Genomic DNA, 15851 nt, shown 5'->3' on the forward strand with positions numbered 1-15851 from the left:
GCTGAAAATAAACGCATTTGACAATGAGAGGACGTTTACTTTTTTGTTAGGTTTAGGTCTGTTAGAAGCAGTAAATGCTGCTTTACCACTCTTGGGTAGCTGAATTACTTTGGCTCCCTCCAGGCCTGAGGACAACGACTTACCTCTAGGCTCAGATTAAAAATATGACAGATAGGAGTGGCTATAGAGTCAGCACTGACTCCGCTGGAGTGAGTCTGGACACCTTCGTTATGCTCCAAACCCTAAGAAGGCCTCTGTAAATCGGAGGTACTGGCTACTATCTGGCTACTAGCAACTCAAAATAAAGCCTTCTTTACACCTAATCCCCCGAACTGCTGTCATACAAGACCTGTCACCCCTCTCCAAACCACATTTTCCAGTCCATAATGCAACCTTTGAATAAACTGAAACCGGAAAGCAGCATCCCTCCTAGCAAGATTTACCTTACTCCCCCCTCCTCCTCTTTTGACAAATACAAAACACTTTGTGGAACCCAATGATATTTATCCCAAAATAAATCTACAATAATCGGCTATATCTTAACCAGAAGGCCAGATAGTAGCGCTAAACATGACAACCAATGCCACAGTGCAGGGCAACCACATTATTAACCCTTGTGCTTGCTGACATTTTTCTTCATCCATTCTTCATCAATCAGATTGACCCGCACAGTTTTTAAACACACTCAAGACAGTAGTAAGTAAAAACAGATTATAACAGAACATGGACAAGATGTTCAAATGTTCATAGATGACCAGCAGGGTCAAATAGCCATAATCACAGTGGTTGTAGAGGGTGCAACAGGTCAGCAAGGTAGCACTTCCGGTGAACAGATCAGGGTTCCATAGCCGCAGGCAGAACAGTTGAAACTGGAGCAGCAGCACGACCAGGTGGACTGTGGACAGCAAGGAGTCATCAGGCCAGGTAGTCCTGAGGCATGGTCCTAGGGCTCATGTCCTGAGGGAGGGAGTGAGGGAGGGAGGGAGGGAGGGAGAGAGACTCCAGATATAACAGACTGACCCTAGCCCCCCGACACATTTTGCAGCATAAATACTGAAGGCTGATAGAGAAGGGGTCCGTCTGTGGCCCCGTCCGACGATAGCCCCAGACAGAGCCAAATAGGCAGGATATAACCCCATCCACTTTGCCAAAACACAGACCCCACACCACTAGAGGGATATCTTCAACCACCAACTTACTATCCTGAGATAAGGCCGACAAGGACAAGAACTCCCCACGGGGGGTGCCAACCTGGACAGGAAGATCACGTCAGTGATTCAACCCACTCAAGTGGTGCACCCCTCCTAGCGACGGCATGGAAGAGCACCAGTAAGCCAGTGACTCAGCCCCTGTAATAGGGTTTGAGGCAGAGAATCCCAGGGGAGAGAGGGGAACCGGTCAGGCAGAGACAGCAAGGGAGGTTCATTGCTCCAGTGCCTTTCTGTTCACCTTCACACTCCTGGGCCAGACTACACTCAATCATGGGACCTACTGAAGAGATGTGTCTTCAATAAAGACTTAAAGTTCCAGACCGAGTCTGCGTCTCTCACATGGATAGGCAGACCATTCAATAAAAATGGAGCTCTGTAGGAGAAAGCCCTGCCTCCAGCTGTTTGCTAAGAAATTCTAATGACAATAAGGAGGCCTGCGTCTTGTGACTGTAGCGTATGTGTAGGTATATACGGCAGGACCAAATCGGAAAGATAGGTAGGAGCAAGCCCATGTAATGCTTAGTAGGTTAGCAGTAAAACCCTATCCTTAACAGGAAGCCAGTGTAGACGGGCTAGCACTGGATTTATATCATCAAATTTGTTATGCAGGTGAGTGAGGACCCAAAAGCGGTTTAACAGAAACAGAGTCTTTTAATGTCCAAACACAGGGAAGACATAGATCCTCTTCAGATGTATCGATTGACAAAATATACAACCCGCAGAGAGGGCGACAAATAAATCATAAAGTCCTCTGATCTTTACAGGAGAGTCCCCTTCTAGCAGCAGAGGAGAATAGCAGGGTTAGCGGCAACAGACTGCTGGTCTCTCCGGGTAGGCGCGGGTTGTAGAGGACAGAGGTACCTGATCACACGTAGCATCTGATGAAGAGGCAGATTACGACAGGACGGGACAAGGGTGAAGCAAACGAGAATCTGACTAAGACAGAAGCAGAAACAGAGAGAGAAATAGAGACCTAATCAGAGGGAAAAAGGGAATAGGTGGGAGAGGGTAAACGAGGTAGTTAGAGGAGATGAGGAACAGCTGGGGGAAGGAAAGGAAGAGAAGGTAACCTAATACGACCAGCAGGGGGAAACGAAGTGAAGAGAAAGAACAGGAACAAGACATAACATGACATTACATGACAAAATTATTTGGTTCTAGTCAAGATTCTAGCAGCCGTGTTCAGCACTAACTGAAGTTTATTTAGTGTTTTATCCGGGTAGCCAGAAAGTAGAGCATTGCAATAGTCTAACATGGATACATTTTTCTGCATAATTTTTGGACAGAAGGTTGCTAATTTTGCAATGTTACGTAGATGGAAAAAAGCTGTCCTTGAAACAGTCTTGATATGTTCGCCAAAAGAGAGATCAGGGTCCAGAGTAATGTTGAGGTCCTTCACAGTTTTACTTGAGATGACTGTACAACCATTAAGATGAATTGTCAGATTCAACAGAAGATCTCTGTTTTTTGGGACCTAGAACTAGCATCTCTGTTTTGTTTAAAAGTAGAATATTTTCTGCCATCCACTTCCTGATGTCTGAAACACAGGCTTCCAGGGAGGGCAATGTTGGTGCTTCACCATGTTTCATTGAAATGTACATCTGTGTGTCGTCCACATAGCAGTGAAATGTACCATTATGTTTCCAAATGACATCGCCAAGAGGTGAATATATAGTGCAAACAATAGTGGTCCTAAAACGGAGCCTTGAGGAACCCTGAAGTTTACAGTTGATTTGTCAGAGGACAAACCGTCTACAGAGACATACTGACATCTTTCTGACAGATAAGATCTAAACCAGGCCTCAACTTGTCTATGTAGACCAATTTGGATTTCCAATCTCTCCAAAAGAATGTGGTGATCAATGGTATCAAAAGGAGCACTAAGGCCTAGGAGCACGAGGACAGATGCAGAGCCTCGGTCTGACGCCATTTAAAAGGTAATTTACCACTTTCACAAGTGTAGTCTCAGTGCTATGATGGGCTCTATAACCAAACTGAAGCGTTTCGTATACATTGCTAGTCTTCAGGATGGCAGTGAGTTGTCGTGCAACAGATTCTTCTAACATCTTTGAGAGGAATGGGAGATTCGATATAGGCCGATAGTTTTTTAGATTTTCTGGGTCAAGGTTTGGCTTTTTCAAGAGAGGTTTTATTACTGCCACTACTACACACATGAAAGCCTCCAGGTCAAAATGACCCACAACACAATGTTTGTTTACCAAATATACGCAGACATTCCAGACAACCCTAAATGAGGAAAAGTAATTTAATTTACAGAGAAAAAGAGAGTGTTTGAGATAACTCAAACATTGAAATGGGTCAAATTGACCCGCAACATAATACAAGAGTTAACAATAATAGTATGACATACGAAATAACCAACACCATCTCCTCAGACCCCCTACCACCATTTCAAACACCCCATTAAAAATGTTCCATTGTCCACTCATCCCATATGTACAATCCAAGATACTTACCTCTCTAGGCTAGATGGGACGCTACCGTCCCACCTGACCAACATCCAGTGAAAGTGCAGGGCCCCAAATTCATACTACAGAATTGTAAATATTTAACATTCTTGAAAATACACATGCAATATGTGAAAATCAAATCAGATTTCAAAAAGGCTTTACGGCGAAAGCATACCATGCGATTATCTGAAGGCCAGCACCCCATCAAACATACACATGACAATCATATTTACACCCCTATTTCAATTCATGCCTTACCTTTGAAGATCTTCTTCTGTTGGCACTCCAAAATGTCCCATAAACATCACAAATGGTCCTTTTGTTCGATAATATCCTTTTTTAAACTCAGTTTAGCTGGCGCGCATCAGTCAATAATCCACTCAGTTCCCTTCATCAAAATCCATACAAAATTAATCCCAAACGTTACTAATAAACTTTTCCAAACAAGTCAAACAACGTTTATAATCAATCCTTAGGTATCCTAATACGCAAATAAACAATCAAATTTAAGACGGAGAATCATCATTGTCTTTACCGGAGATAAACAACAAAGAACGCATTTTCCTCCACACTCCACTTAAGCCAAAATGGGAGCCACCTAGAAAAACTACAATTTCCGGGTAATTTTTCTAAAATCCAGCCTGAAGCTCTTTCTGACTGTTGACATCTAGTGGAAGCCCTAGGAACTGCAATTTTGGAGGACTTGGGCTTATAATTAAAGTTCAAGCCATTGAGAACAGTGGTAAGCTGAAACAAAAATGTTTGGGTTTCGTCTGCCATATCATGGGAAATCTTTTCATCCATTTACATGGCTGTAGTTATGAACTGTATTACAGTGGGTCCACTCTGAGTATCCCCTCTTGAACTGTCCCCACCCCTTTCCTTTATCTACCAAGCCGTCATATCGGTTTCGTCCACTAGGGACTTACATTTGTATCATGTTAGTAACCAATGTATGACCTATTGTGTGTGTGTCTATGTAATTCTGTGGTTGATTAAGTTAGTTAGTAAATAAATAATTAAGCCAATGTGTATATCGCTGATTCATGATCTATGCCTGCAGATATCCAATGATTTCCAAAATTTAGAATATGACTGATGAGGTAATAATACATTAATAAGTGACTGTAATCGGTAAGATATGAAAATATCTGAAGAGTTATATTAGGGAAATAGAAACTCTTTAAACATTTTCCCGTAGTGCCCCAACTTCCTAGTTAATTAAAGTGACATGATTAGTTTAATCTCGTAATTAAATTGCAGATAGAGAATTGGTTTGATAAATTAACAGTCTTCACATTTAATGATAGTCAATGCTACAACAACAGGAACCCCATCAATGCCTGATGCCCTTCCATTTTCCATGCATTTTAATGCAGTGTATAGCACCTTCAAAGACAATAGTTGCTCTAGCTCAACCTGAGCTTCTGCAGCCACCTGTGGGAGCCGATCAAGGAACTGCTGTGTCACTGTTTAATCCTCTTTGTACTCACACTTGTAGAGCTCAGCATAGAACTCTACTGCCCTCTTTCTAATTTCAGTAGGGATAGTGAGCTCTTGTCCAACAGATGATTTGAGGCAATGAATAATTATTCTTTGTCCATTCCTTTTCTCTAAACCACATTTTCTTTCCCTATATCCCACCACTGTTGAAGCGATACAAAACGGGCCTTTTGAGACCCCCACTTCTTCCAGAAAAAACTAAAACATGTCCCGAAGTGAACATCACTCAATAAAGTTAGATTAAAATGCCAGTATGCGCTTTCGGGTTTTACAGCATTAGTGAACTCCACCTCTGTTGTTAAAGAATGATCAGAAAATCCCACTGGGGTTATCACACTTGATTTACAGACCTGAGATTGATGCTCAAAACAGTAAAACCTGGCCAGAGAGATGTTGTTTTCTCTCACATGGGACCATGTGTACTGTCTCGTGCCTCCATGTTAGCTCCGCCAAATATAACACAGTTCATGTGTTACAATGAGGTGTTTAAAAAAAGTATTTGAGGCTATATGAGGTTCTTTGTGGTTTCAATCTAAATCACTGACTGTGCAGTTAAAATTCCCAGCAAGAAATAAATCATCCTCTGTGTTACATTTCTCAATGGTATTTGATAATGTCTCTAAAAAACATACCCTCTCAACTGCCACCACTGGGGCATATACATTTATTAAACACACAGTTATGTTTTCATACCTCGAACTAACTTTTAATAACTTCCCCTCAACTACCTGTTCAACCTCATATGACAAAGGCAAAAACCCTTTTGAGAACAGGATATCCACATCACCCACCTTTTGAGCTTTTATGACTACACAACACTGCCCCCCCCTGCCCACAAACACAAACTCCTGTTGCCACATAACTTAATTGTCAATATTACTATAAGTTTCTTGGTCAAGACTTTTGCTACTTCCCTTTCCCTTCATTAATTCATACACAACAGCACTTTTTTAAAGAAATCTTAAAACTGCTCTGGCTGGAGAAAAAAATACAGAGGAAGAGACAGAAAAAACACATCTTTACAGAGTTAAGGCTGAACTCTTTAATTTCCTTTAGAATTGAAATCACTTGTCACTCTCGTGACAACTTTCTTGAGTCTAGCGATTTAAGGGCTTGTCAAACCTCTCAGAACCTTTGCTGATTCAACAAACAAATCACTTTCAGGAAAAACATTGTTACATTATTATAATCCTGCATATATTTCTTCCCTTTTGTCAATTTCAGAAATGTACGTACCTTCTCAATCCCATACCACCCTTCCACCCCATTTCTCTCGCTATTTTGTTGTGATGTGTCAGATGACTCACTCTCGCTCTCCACAGAGGAAAACTCTACAACCGGTTAATCCTCAACTGATTCATCAATCTCTACCTTTCACTTAGAATTGGAACCTTCATCACCCTTAAATTCTTCCTCTTAATCCTCGGTACTTTGAAAACAGCTGCTTCATTTTCCATTGTTTCAATCTCCTCTTGAACTCCAATTTAATTTTCCAGCACCAACTCAGTGACCCCAGTTGCAGTCTCACTGGCTGTTTATATATAATAATATAATAATATATGCCATTTAGCAGACGCTTTTATCCAAAGCGACTTACAGTCATGTGTGCATACATTCTACGTATGGGTGGTCCCGGGGATCGAACCCACTACCCTGGCGTTACAAGCGCCATGCTCTACCAACTAAGCTACAGAAGGACCTCTTTTCTCTGATCCACCACAATTGCCCCTATCTCCACACTGCTCTCCTTTCCTACTTTTTCAACCACTGCTGCCCACCTTCTCCCTTCCCCTGAACCCTTAGCATGTTCTTCCCTTTGTGGTGGTGCATTTCCTGCACCAGCCCTAGCGCTGCTATCAGGCTCTGCGCGCTCGTTCTCGGGACAATAGCGTACCAAATGCCACTTTCTCCTGCAGCCAAAGCATTTAATTGATTCAGTAGAAGTGTGGAACACATAATCAAATCTGTCAAACTTCAAACCTGACACTAAATTCAGTTAGTCAGTATCCTTCTTAATTTTCATGTGCACTTGTCTCCTATGAGACATGACATGTTTCAACAAAGGAGATTTGCATCCCAAAATAACCTTTTTATTGTAGATACAAGTTGACCATGATTCGAACTCTCGCTCCAACATTTCATCTCCAACAAATGGTCGCACGTTAGAAAGTACAACTTTCTTCGTCAGATTGATAAGAGGAAATACTGATGTCTGTGTATCCCGCAATACAACACCACTCTTAACTATTGTATTCACCTTTACAGTATAATCTAAGAATATCACTACAGGGGTATTCATCCTTGAGGCTGATTTTATGCTTTCATACCCAATGATAGCTCCAAATGCTAAGCTAAAATCTTCCACCAAACACCATGCCACAGCAGGAATCTATACTCCATGCACCCGACTAAGTTTTTCAAACCCCAACCCTCCGCAAGAAAAACAACTCAACTATCACACCACCCCTATAAGTGTTTTGTGACAGTGAGACAAATAAAACCTTAGAACTAAACTGATCAATATATATATACAGTTGAAGTCGGACGTTTACATACACTTAGGTTGGAGTCATTAAAACTCATTTTTCAACCTCACTCCACACATTTCACTCCACACATTTCTTGTTAACAAACTATAGTTTTTGGCAAGTCGGTTAGGACATCGACTTTGTGCATGACACAAGTAATTATTCCAGAAATTGTTCAAATGCAGATTATTTCACGTAGAATACTTGTGAGGTCAAAGCCACTTGTCTAAATTGAATGAGCTCACTACGACAGGGACAGTGCCTCGGCGGCCATGACAGTAGTTTGATGAGAAGAAGTTTGGCAGCAATCACAGCTGTGAATCATTTCATATCTGGCATCTGAGAACCTGTTCAGTGGTTATTTCAAGGCCCAGTGCAGTCAAAATTATGTTTTTCCCGTGTTTTATATCTTATTGTACAACAGCTGATGAAACTAACACTGTGTAAAGTGTGATTTAAAAAAAATCTGTTTTATTTCTTGATAGTTGCTCCTTGAAAGTACAATATGCACAAGACCTTCTAATCAGCAGGTTTGCATGGGCGGGTTTAAATAAGGTTAATTGGTTAATAAACAAATAAAAATGAGAGTTCCAAACCTCTATGCTAGTTTTTAGTTTCTCCCTACCAACTCAGACCACTTCCAGACAGTCGTAGTAAGATTCTTGCTTGAGAAATAGTTTTTTACTAAAAGCTGCTTTTACCCACTGTTATGAAAATCTTTTACAGTGAGATACTTAATAGATACTTAAAATGCAAGATGACGCTGACAGAATTGGTCGCCTCGCTTCGAGTTCTTAGGAGACTATGCAGTATTTCGTTTTTTTATGTGTTTCTTGTTACATTGTTATCCCAGGAAATCTTAAGTCTTATTACTTACAGCCAGGAAGAACTATTGGATATAAGAGCAACTTCAAATTACTAACATTACGACCAGAAAAATGACTTTCCAGAACTGGATCCTCTGTTCGGACCACAACCCAGGACAATGGATCTAATCCCAGTAGTCGACCCAAAACAATGGCGCCGCAAAAGGGGCAAACAGAGTGGCCTCCTGGTCAGGCTCCGTAGTCGTGCACATCGCCCACCGCTCCCAAGTATACGACCAGAGAGACATCAGATATTGTAACATTCTCTGTTTCACGGAAACATGGCTCCATTTATAAAACACAATTGTGTTTGATAATCTTTGGATGTTTGCATTCACGAGACTCCCAGTTACACAATAAATGTTCCTTTTGTTCCATAAAGATTGTTTTTATTTCCAAAATACCCCCATTTGTTTGGCACGTTATGTTCAGCAATCCACAGGCTCGAGCGGTCAGACAAAAATTCCAAATAGTATCCGTAATGTCCACAGAAACATGTCGAACGTTTTTTATAATCAATCCTCAGGTTGTTTTTCAAATATATAATCGATAATATATCAACCGGGACTGGAGCTTTTTCAATAGGAGAGGGAGAGACAATGGCTGCGCCACTCTGTTGCGCAAGTAAAACTCTGCAAACACTCAGCTATCCACTGACGCAATGTTATCTTTCTGGCTCATTTTTCAAAATAAAAGCCTGAACCTATGTCTAAAGACTGTTGTAACCTTAAGGAAGCCATAGGAAAAGGAATCTGGTTGATATCCCTTTAAATATAGACAAGGCATCCAATGGAACAGAGAGCTTCCAGGAAAAACAGCACTTCCTTGTTGGATTTTCCTCAGGTTTTCGCCTGCAATATCAGTTCTGTTATACTCACAGACAATTTTTTGACAGTTTTGGAAACTTTAGAGTGTTTTCTATCATAATCTGACAATTATGTGCATATTCTACTTTCTGGGCCTGAGAAATAGGCAGTTGGGTACGTTTTTTTTGTTGCCAAAAATGAAAATCCTGCCCCCTACACTCAAGAAGTTAACAAAAAAATATTTGAGAAAAAGGCTACCCATATTGATTACACTACGCACAGGGGTAATACACTCGAGCACTGCTACTCTAACTTCCGCGATGCATGCAAAGCCCTCCTCCACCCTCCTTTTGGCAAGTCCAACCACGAAGCCATCTTGCTCCTATAGGCAGAAACTGAAACGGGATGTACCAGTGACGAGAACCATTCAACGCTGTTCTGACCAACCGGAAGCCACGCTTTACGATTGTTTCGATCACGCGGACTGGAAAATGTTCTGATTAGCCTCAGAGAACAAGATCGACCCTATATGCTGACTCGGTGAGGGAGTTTATGAAAGTGCGTTGGACATGTTCTACCCACTGTGACCCACTGTGACTATTAACTGTGACCCACTGTGACTATTAAAACCTACCCTAACCTACCTACCCTACCTGGATGGCTGGTGGCATTGAAACTGAATGAGCAAACCACCGCATTTAACTATGAAAAGAGGTCTAGGAATATGCCTGAATATAAACAGTGTAGTTATTCCCTCAGCAAGGCAATCAAACAAGCAGAATGCCGGAACAGGGACAAGGTGGAGTGGCAATTCAACAGCTCAGACAGAAGACATATGTGGCAGGGTCTACAGGAAATCATGAACTACAGAAAGAAAACCAGCCACATCACGGGCACCGACGTCACGCTTCTAGACAAACTTAAACACCTTCATTTCCCACTTTGAGAATACAGTGCCATCATCGTGGCCCGCTAACTAGGACTGAGCCTCCCCCCTTCTCCATGGCCGCAGTGAGTAAAACATTTAAACGTGTTAACAACCGCAAGGCTGCTGGCCCAAGCCGCGTTTTTAGAGCATACGTAGACCAGTTTACGGACATATTCAATTGCTCCCTATCCCAGTCTGTTGACCCACATGCTTCAAGATTATTATATGACATGTTTTATTGAACCTTTATTTGACTAGGTAAGTCAGTTTAAGAACAAATTCTTATTTACAATGACAGCCTACCGGGGATCAGTGGGTTAACTGCTGTTCAGTGGCAGAACGACACATTTTTACCTTGTCAGCTTGAGGATTCAATCCAGCAACCTTTCGGTTAGTGACCCAACGCTCTAACCTCTAGGCTACCTTTCGCCCCTGGCTGCCATTGTTCCTGTACCCAAGAAGGCAAATATAACTGAACTAAATGACTACCGCCCGGTAGCACTCACTTCTGTCCTCATGAAGTACTTTGAGAGACTAGTCAAGGATCATATCACCTTGCATACCGCCCCAACAGGTCCGCAGACAACGCAATCGCCATTTTACTGCACACTGCCATATCCCATCTGGACAAAAGGAATGTAAGAATGCTGTTCATTGACTACAGCTCACCCCCATAGCACACCATAGTAGGCTCCAAGCTCATCATCAAGCTGGAGGCCCTGTGCAATTGGGTCCTGGGCCGTCCCCAGGTGGTGAAGGTAGGAAACAACATTTCACCTTCGCTGATCCTCAACCCTGGGGCCCCACAAGTGTGCGTGCTCAGCCCCCTCCTGTACTCCCTGTTCACCCACGACGGCGTGGCCACGTATGCCTCCAACTCAATCATCAAGTTTGCAGATGACACAAGAGTAGTTGGCTTGATTACCAACAACGATGAGACAGCCTACAGGGAGGAGGTGAGGGCACACAGAGTGTGGTGTCAGGAAAACAACCTCTCAGTCAACATCAACAAATTAAAGGAGATCATCGTGGACTTCAGAAAACAGCAGAGGGAGCACCCACTATCCACATCGAAGGGACAGTGGAGAAGGTTGAAAGTTTATATTTTCCTCTGCATACACATCACAGACAAACTGAAATGGTCCACCCACACAGACAGTGTGGTGAAGAAGGTGCAACAGAGTCTCTTCAACCTCAGGAGGATGAAGAAATTGGCTTCTAACCCAAAACTCTGACAAACTTATACAGATGCACAATCGAGGGCATGCTGTCAGGCTGTATCACAGTCTGGTACGGCAACTGCACCGCCCTCAACCGCAAGGCTCGCCAGAGGGTTGTGCGGTCTGCAGAATACATCACCGGGGGCAAACTACCTGCCCCCCATGACACCTACAGCACCCGATGTGACAGGAAGGCCAAAAAAAAGGACAACCACCACCCGAGCCACTGCCTGTTCACACCGTTACCATCCAGAAGGCAAGTTCAGTACAGGTGCATCAATGCTGGGACCGAGAGACTAAAACACAGCTTCTACCTCAAAGCCATCAGACTGCTAAACAGCAATCACTAACTCAGAGAGGCTGCTGCCTACATTGAGACCCAATCACTGGCCACTTAAAAAAATGGATCACTAGTTACTTTAAACCATGGCACTTTAAGTAATGCCACTTTAATAATGTGTACATATCTTACATTACTCATTTCACTTGTATTTTATACCATCTTTTGCACCTTGGCTATGCCGCTCAGCCATTGCTCATCCACATACTTATATGTACATATTTTCATTCACCCCTTTAGATCTGTGTGTATTAGGTAGTTGTTGGGGAACTGTTAGAGTACTTGTTAGATATTACTGCACTGTTGGAACTAAAAGTACAAGCATTTCGCTATACTCGCATTAACATCTGCTAACCATGTGTATGTGAACAATAAAATTTGATTTGATTTGTTACACAAAATTATTTGATATTGATATAATAACGGCTGCATTGGGCCTTAAATATATACCCATTGAATCTTGAAGAATATAACTTATTCATGTCTCATGAGCTAAGCACACATTTCTTACTCTATTGCCAAAAAATATGATTTTATTAATCCATTGTTTACATGTAAAGAAACAGTGTATAGCTTCCAAATTTGTTTAAAACTATCATGTGGATGTCATGGACTGCATCTAGAGCGCTGTCTATGAATTGGATAGAGGTTACATTTCTTAGCCCCATCCCTCAGCCACAGTGCATTCGGAAGGTTTTCAGACCCCTTGAATTTATTACATTACAGCCCTATTCTAAAACGTATTAAATAGTTTTTTCCCCTCATCAATCTACACACAATACCCCATAATTTCAAGGCAAAACAACTGAAATATCACACTTAAATAAATATTCAAACCCTTAATCAGTACTTTGTTGAAGCACCTTTGGCAGCGTTTACAGCCTCGAGACTGTAGCTTTAAAGAATACAGATATCAGTCAGGGAAGGATGACCAAACTAAACCATGCTATTTTTATTCTGATGTTTTATGTATTTTATTGCATTCACAGCTGCTTCACCAGAATGTGATTTGCACTTTATTTATTGTTCTTCAACTTGTTTTAAGGGAATACAATACCACAGTCTAATGGCACCCCATTCCATTTATAGCGCTCCACTATGCCATATTGGGCTCTGGCCAAAAGTAGTGCACTATATAGGGTATAGGGTGCCATTTTGGATTCAGCCTAGGATTTTTAAATGGTGTACTGTACAGTGTCACTGTCACCCAAAGACTGCTGGTACTTTGCCCCTTTCCTCTCGCTAAAATCTACATACACACATACAAACATTAAATAATTAAATTTTCACCCCTCTCCTCAGGCCATAGACGGTGACTTTGGCACATTTGGAGCCGTGCGGTACTACTTCAGTGACGAGCCTGACCAGTAAGACACACCTAAATACACTGACTAAGACACCATATAAATTAACTGTCCCACCTTTTCTCAATCAATATGTGTCATGCAGGTGAAAGAGGACCCAAAAGCGACTTGGCGAAAACAGAGTCTTTAATCCAGTAAAGTAAATACAAACAAAAAACACAACTTTCACTCGAAATGACGAGGACAAACTGGAGACTCGATCTTGAACAGCAGGTGAACAGCAGGTTGCCTCGGGAAGGCACTTGAACCAGACAGACTCAGACACCTGCTCACCACGCAGCATCTGAGGAAAACACGACACGACAGGGCGATACACAAACACAGCACGGTGAATTCTAGACAAGGAACCGACAGGACAGGAACGGAACACAAAGGAAGAAATAGGGACTCTAATCAGGGGAAAGGATCGGGAACAGGTGTGGGAAGACTAAATGATTGATTAGGGAATAGGAACAGCTGGGAGCAGGAACGGAACGATAGAGAGAAGAGAGAGCGAGAGAGTGAGAGAGGGAGGGGAGAGAGAGGGATAGAAAGAGGGAAAGAACCTAATAAGACCAGCAGAGGGAAACGAATAGAATGGGAAGCACAGGGACAAGACAAGATAATAAATGACAAAACATGACAGTACCCCCCACTCACCGAGCGCCTCCTGGCGCACTCGAGGAGGAATCCTGGCGGCAACGGAGGAAATCATCAATGAGTGAACGGTCCAGCACGTCCCGAGACGGAACCCAACTCCTCTCCTCAGGACCGTAACCCTCCCAATCCACTAAGTATTGGTGACCCCGTCCCCGAGAACGCATGTCCATGATCTTATGTACCTTGTAAATAGGTGCGCTCTCGACAAGGACGGGAGGGGGGAGGGAAGACGAACGGGGGTGCGAAGAAAGGGCTTGACACAGGAGACATGGAAGACAGGATGGACGCGACGAAGATGTCGCGGAAGAAGCAGTCGCACAGCGACAGGATTGACGACCTGGGAGACACGGAACGGACCAATGAACCGCGGAGTCAACTTACGAGAAGCTGTCGTAAGAGGAAGGTTGCGAGTGGAAAGCCACACTCTCTGGCCGCAACAATACCTTGGACTCTTAATCCTGCGTTTATTGGCGGCTCTCACAGTCTGTGCCCTGTAACGGCAAAGTGCAGACCTCACCCTCCTCCAGGTGCGCTCACAACGTTGGACAAACGCTTGAGCGGAGGGAACGCTGGACTCGGCAAGCTGGGATGAGAACAGAGGAGGCTGGTAACCCAGACTACTCTGAAACGGAGATAACCCGGTAGCAGACGAAGGAAGCGAATTGTGAGCGTATTCTGCCCAGGGGAGCTGTTCTGCCCAAGACGCAGGGTTTCTGAAAGAAAGGCTGCGTAGTATGCGACCAATCGTCTGATTGGCCCTCTCTGCTTGACCGTTAGACTGGGGATGAAACCCGGAAGAGAGACTGACGGACGCACCAATCAAACGACAGAACTCCCTCCAAAACTGTGACGTGAATTGCGGGCCTCTGTCTGAAACGGCGTCTAACGGGAGGCCATGAATTCTGAATACATTCTCGATAATGATTTGTGCCGTCTCCTTAGCGGAAGGAAGTTTAGCGAGGGGAATGAAATGTGCCGCCTTAGAGAACCTATCGACAACCGTAAGAATCACAGTCTTCCCCGCAGACAAAGGCAGACCGGTAATGAAGTCTAGGGCGATGTGAGACCATGGTCGAGAAGGAATGGGGAGCGGTCTGAGACGACCGGCAGGAGGAGAGTTACCCGACTTAGTCTGCGCGCAGTCCGAACAAGCAGCCACGAAACGGCGCGTGTCACGCTCCTGAGTCGGCCACCAAAAGCGCTGGCGAATAGACGCAAGAGTGCCTCGAACACCGGGATGACCAGCTAACTTGGCAGAGTGAGCCCACTGAAGAACAGCCAGACGAGTGGAAACAGGAACGAAAAGGAGGTTACTAGGACAAGCGCGCGGCGACGCAGTGTGCGTGAGTGCTTGCTTAACCTGTCTTTCAATTCCCCAGACTGTTAACCCGACAACACGCCCATAAGGAAGAATCCCCTCGGGATCAGTAGAAGCCACAGAAGAACTAAACAGACGGGATAAGGCATCAGGCTTGGTGTTCTTGCTACCCGGACGGTAAGAAATCACAAACTCGAAACGAGCGAAAAACAACGCCCAACGAGCTTGACGGGCATTAAGTCGTTTGGCAGAACGGATGTACTCAAGGTTCTTATGGTCTGTCCAAACGACAAAGGAACGGTCGCCCCCTCCAACCACTGTCGCCATTCGCCTAGGGCTAAGCGGATGGCGAGCAGTTCACGGTTACCCACATCATAGTTGCGCTCAGATGGCGACAGGCGATGAGAAAAATAAGCGCAAGGATGAACCTTATCGTCAGACTGGAAGCGCTGGGATAGAATGGCTCCCACGCCTACCTCTGAAGCGTCAACCTCGACAATGAATTGTCTAGTGACGTCAGGAGTAACGAGGATAGGAGCGGACGTAAAACGTTCTTTTAGAAGATCAAAAGCTCCCTGGGCGGAACCGGACCACTTAAAACACGTCTTGACAGAAGTAAGAGCTGTGAGAGGGGCAGCAACTTGACCGAAATTACGA

At 43.6% G+C, this 15851-nt stretch overlaps 1 protein-coding gene across 1 annotated transcript in view; it reads left to right on the top strand.

Moving 5' to 3' along the window:
* LOC124041504 (cadherin-23-like) overlaps nucleotides 1-15851 on the top strand; it is a 640482-nt gene that overhangs the window by 417836 nt on the left and 206795 nt on the right. Inside the window, 1 exon segment of the mRNA XM_046359178.1 lies at nucleotides 13176-13240. Coding sequence (XP_046215134.1) covers nucleotides 13176-13240 — 65 coding nt within the window.

Source organism: Oncorhynchus gorbuscha, linkage group LG08 (genome assembly GCF_021184085.1).
Source record: "Oncorhynchus gorbuscha isolate QuinsamMale2020 ecotype Even-year linkage group LG08, OgorEven_v1.0, whole genome shotgun sequence".
Classification (NCBI taxonomy): domain Eukaryota; kingdom Metazoa; phylum Chordata; class Actinopteri; order Salmoniformes; family Salmonidae; genus Oncorhynchus; species Oncorhynchus gorbuscha.